The following is a 5,246-nucleotide window of genomic DNA, read 5'->3' on the forward strand; positions in this document are numbered from 1 at the left end:
AATATCAATTTCATTTGCTGATCCAAGAACTTTATCACATTCATCAATGACAAATGTATCAAGTTTACTTAAATTTAATGCTCCTTGTCTAACAAGAGATGCAATTCTACCTGGTGTACCAATTACAATAGTTGGTTTATTTGTTTTAATAAATTCAACATCTTTTTTTTCATCAAAACCACCAACAAATGTACCTGTTGTAATTTCTTTTCCTGTTGCTTCACAAAGTCTTTTTTTCATTCTATCAAATTCTTTTTGTACTTGTACTGCAAGTTCACGAGTGTGGCAAATAACTAATGCTGATACATAATCTCCAAGACAAAGTCCTTGATTTAAAATTGAAATAACAAATACAGCTGTTTTACCCATTCCAGATTTAGCTTGACATAAAATATCTTGTTTTAATAATGCTTTAGGAATAACTTGTGATTGAACTTCAGATGGATGTTCAAATCCACAATCAGTAATAGCCATTAATATTTCTTTTTTAAGATTCATATTACTAAATGCAACTGTTCCTACATAATTATCTTTGTTTGCTGGTTCAATATCCATTTTAGTTTCAGTGGTTGGAACATAGTCTGGAATTTGGTTAGTTGGATCAGTCATTAGTAACAGTTAATACTGGTTTCTTTAGTTTATAAGTTCTTTTTTTCTCTTTTCTCTTTTTTTTTAATTATCTATATAACCCTGTTCCTATTTTTATAACCCTTTTTCTTTTTTTTTTCTTTCTCAAATATTTTTGTTATAAATTACATTTTTTTATTGACTCTTGTTTTAACTCAAGTTAGTTTCTTCTTTCATTCTAAAGAATAAATCATTCATAAAAAATTCTAGGAATATTGGTGTAAAGAGAGGGAATAATTTAATAAGTTTAAATAAAAAAGATACTGCTGTATTTCATTAAATTATTTGCAGTAAAACCTATAACGTATATTATTAGTAAAATTGATTTTATAAGACTTAGCCAATAACACACAACCATGGAAATAAAAATTTAATGTTTTTTTTATTTTTTATAATGAGAGTGGGAATTTTTGTTTTAGGAGGTAGACAATAAAGTGCTGTAAGTTAGAATAAAGTCTATTAACTTTGTTCATTACTACTATAAACCTTTGTGAAAAAAGGTTGTGTCGTTGGTTTAAATATTATGTATTTTCTTTTCAATAATAAAGTGTGAGAAGTAAAATGAAGATAATATGGTAGTAATTTTCACTTCTAAGAATAACTATAATTATTTTTATTATTACATATTATTTTATTATATTTATGTATTAGTTAATTTGTTATTATATTAATTTCTGGAAATGAATCTATGAAACTAACACCAATATAGATTTTATCAATATATTAATTTATATGAAATATTAATAGAAAATAGAATTAATGATAGATATCAATAATCACTCCCAATGAACTAGATTGTGCTATTAAATTCATTGATAATTTGAAAGTAAAATGAAATTGATAAAATACAATAGTTTTAGATTAAATATTTAGAACAACCAATGAAATATTTAATAAAATTATTTAATGAATGGTTAAACAATCCTAATGAAATACCTCCTCACTTTATTCAAGGAAGAACAATATTAATATATAAAAAAGGAGATAAATTAGACAATCAAAATTACAGACAAATAACTTGTTTAAATTGTCTGTTAAAAGTATATATATCAATATTAAAGATGAAAATAGAAAGCCAATTGATGCTAAATCAAATTGAAAAACAACTCTCATTAAATCAAATTGGATGTAAGAAATACACATATTATCAAAAGAAGGATTATTATACAATACTATAACCATTCAATTATTAATAAGAATAAATGGAAGTTGGTAGAAACATATTATGACGTCTCCAAAGCATATGATAGTATTAACCACCAATGGATTAAACAATGTTTGATTTATTTTAATACCCACTAGCAGTAATTAATAGTATATTATATATATTAAATAATACATATCTTAGTTTATATTATAATCAAGAAAGTGTAGGTATAATTAATGTAGAAAGAGGAATAATACAAGGTGACAGCCTATCTCCACTTTTATTTGTATTATCTATTGTTATATTATCTAAACAATTAGATAAACAAATTAACAAATTAAATATTAAAATGAATGGAGAAGAAAAACAAGTGATATTAAACCACATATTGTATATTGATGATTTAAAATTAATGAATAATAGCCTCGATGAAATGGAAAAAGCCTAAAACTAACTAAAGAAATATTTAATGCAATAATATTAAAAATTAATGTAGAAAAGATGGAGATAATGACTAATATTAATAGTCAAATAAATGGTGAATTAGCTGAACTACCAAGAGTAACTAATGACAATCATTATAAATATCTTGGTATTGAAATAGGAGATAAAGTAAATATTAATAAATATTGTACAAGAATATTAAATGATATATCTTCTATTTTATCATCATTAAATACTATGAAGTACAGCAGCCTCAATACAATAAGAAAGATTAATAATGATATAATCTCCAAATTAAGATATGGATTTTGTTTGTCCCATGGAAACTAGGAGAATTGGAGAAGATAGATAAACAAATAAGAAAATCATTAATTCAATTCCAATTATACAGTAGAAATATCCCAAAAAGTATATTATATGTTAAAATAAATGAATTGGGATTAGAATTAATGTCAGCAAGAGATGAATGTGGTAAAGAATTATTAAGAATATATTTAAAATATAAGTGGAGATCAAATACAGGAATATGAGAAATGATAGAAGCAATAAAAGAAAGTCCAAATTGAATAATTAAAAGAATGAAGAAAGTATTTGGTAAAAAGATTAATTTTAATGAATTAATGGAGATAATAGAAATAAATGAAATAAAATATGATGTAAAGAAAATATTTGAATTTGTAACTAATGAATTAAATGATAGATATTTAAATGAATGGAAAGAAAAGAAATGTGGTGAATATATAAGATGTGCAAATGGCACTTTCAATGATAAGAAATCAACAGTAGCCACTTGGAGGTCATTAAACATAAAAAGAAATGCATTCCTCCAAATAGTAAAGATGCAAGAATGAGTAAGTATGACAGGAAGTATTAAATCAAAAATACTCCAAAATGATGCTTTAAAATATTGTAAACATTGTCATAACACAATAGCATCTATTAATCATATATTGTTATGATGTCCTGTAATGAAAAAGAATCAAATATCAAAACATGATTATGTTTGTAAACAAATATTTAAACACATATTAATTACACAATTTAATGAATTTGATGCAATTGATTTTAATAATCCTCCAAAATGTATTAATAATGATAAAATGGTAATAACTTACAATAAAGATTTATTGGTTAGTGACAATTCTTTCCATGCTAGAAGATAAGATATATAATATCAAAATATTACAGAAAAGAAAGGATATATTATAGATGTTGCTATATGTCAAGATATGAATATAGAATTAAATTATATTCACAAAATAAATAAATACAAAGAATTACAAGAGAAATTAAGAAATAATAGAGAAATAATATATGTAGAAATAATACCTGTAATATTATCTATAAATTGATTAATTCACAAAGAGTCAGTAAGAAGATTAAAATCACTGAAATTACAATTAGACTTTTCCAAAATCCTACGAACAATAATTATAAAAAATATGAAAGACTTAATGTTTTACACATTCAATTCTGGCAGCACATTAGAATTAGAAGAAATAATTCCAATCGTGTTTGAAATAAACTCTATTACACCAATAGAGCATAATGAAGAAAGTGAAGCAATCACTTCTCAGTATGAAGAAAATCCAATAATGGATATATCTAATAATTGACTTTTCTTTTATTCATCATGTGTTTATAATAATTATATCATTTCTTTTCTCTTTTATTTCTTATTCTTATTTTATTATCTTAATTTTATTTATCATTTATTATCTTTATTTAATTAATTGGTTGAAATGGTGTTGTTAAAACAAGAGAATTCAAATCACAAACGATAAAATAACAACAATAAAACAGAATTGAATTTTCTTCTCTTCAATTTTTTGTTATTTTTAAAAAAAATGAAAAAATACTAAAAATAAAATAAACTAATTATAGAAAATAACAATATTATAATTTTATTATTATTATATTATTAATATTATTATATAATTATTGTTATTGTAAAAAAAATAAAAATAACATTTATTTAAAATAAAATGATAAAAATAATAATTAATTTGATGTGTTAATAACGTTTATTAACTATTTAAACATTCATATTTTAAACTTATAAATATCAAATTAAATTAAAATGGATGAGATGTATATTAACCAAATTGAAGAATTGACGGAAAAAAGAATAAATAATATACTGTTTGATTCAGATAAAGATGATTGGAATAGAATTAAATCAGTATTTGATAGAAGAATAATGAATAAAGAACATATAACAATTATTATTGAAGATGAAGACGGAAATAAATTTGGGGGATATGTTAATTCTAAAATTGATAAAGTTGATGGTTATATATATGATTCACATTCATTTGTATTTTCATTAGAATCAAAAGGAAGAAATGAAGGAATGATGAAATTTGATATTAAACAACCACAATATGCATTTTATTTATATCATCGAGCAGATAATTATTTGTTTGCATTTGGAAGTGGAGCTGATATTATTGTTTATAAAGAAAATTATAAAACATGGTCATTTTGTGGTCAACGTTCATTTGAATATGAAGGAATATCAAATGCACTTTGTGGAAAAGAATATTTCATGCCAAAACGAATCATAGTAATTGAAATGAAATGATTCAATCTTGAATAATTGAAAATGAACTAAAAAAGAATAAAAAACAAATTAATGAAGAATATGAACATTTCATCTGCCAATGAATGAAATGGTGAATTAAAAACTGATATAATTCAATGTTGATTTATTTTATTTCATTTGAAATACTCACACCCAATGATGGTGTTTTTTAATAAATAAGAAAAGAAATAAGAATAAAATAGAAATAAGATGAAATGAATAAATAAACAATTTATTTGTATTATTTCATTGAATTAATTCATTATGAATCAAATGAATAAGATAATAGAAATAAGAATAATAAAGAAATAAAGAAATGATAAAATACATTAACATATTTATATTATTATTTCTTATTCTTCATTCATTCTTATTGTTATTTTCTATTCACCCGATAATAAACAAAACATAATAAGAAAGATAAATAAGAATAACACAACATAA

General features: G+C 22.4%; 1 protein-coding gene across 1 annotated transcript in view, besides 1 other annotated feature; it reads right to left on the reverse strand.

Moving 5' to 3' along the window:
• The window catches only part of EHI_150160 (ATP-dependent RNA helicase DDX39, putative), a gene marked incomplete at both ends in the record, with an annotated part of 726 nt that extends 117 nt beyond the window's left edge, over window positions 1-609 (reverse strand). The window contains one exon of the mRNA XM_001913682.1: window positions 1-609. This exon is cut by the window's left edge and continues 117 nt beyond it. Within this exon, the coding sequence (XP_001913717.1) occupies window positions 1-609 (609 nt within the window).
• Window positions 610-1,292: 683 nt separating this feature from the next.
• Window positions 1,293-3,844: a repeat region.
• The last annotated feature ends 1,402 nt before the right edge of the window (window positions 3,845-5,246 follow it).

This window comes from Entamoeba histolytica, genomic scaffold, assembly GCF_000208925.1.
Source record: "Entamoeba histolytica HM-1:IMSS scf_1104750518569 genomic scaffold, whole genome shotgun sequence".
Lineage (NCBI taxonomy): Eukaryota > Evosea > Mastigamoebida > Endamoebidae > Entamoeba > Entamoeba histolytica.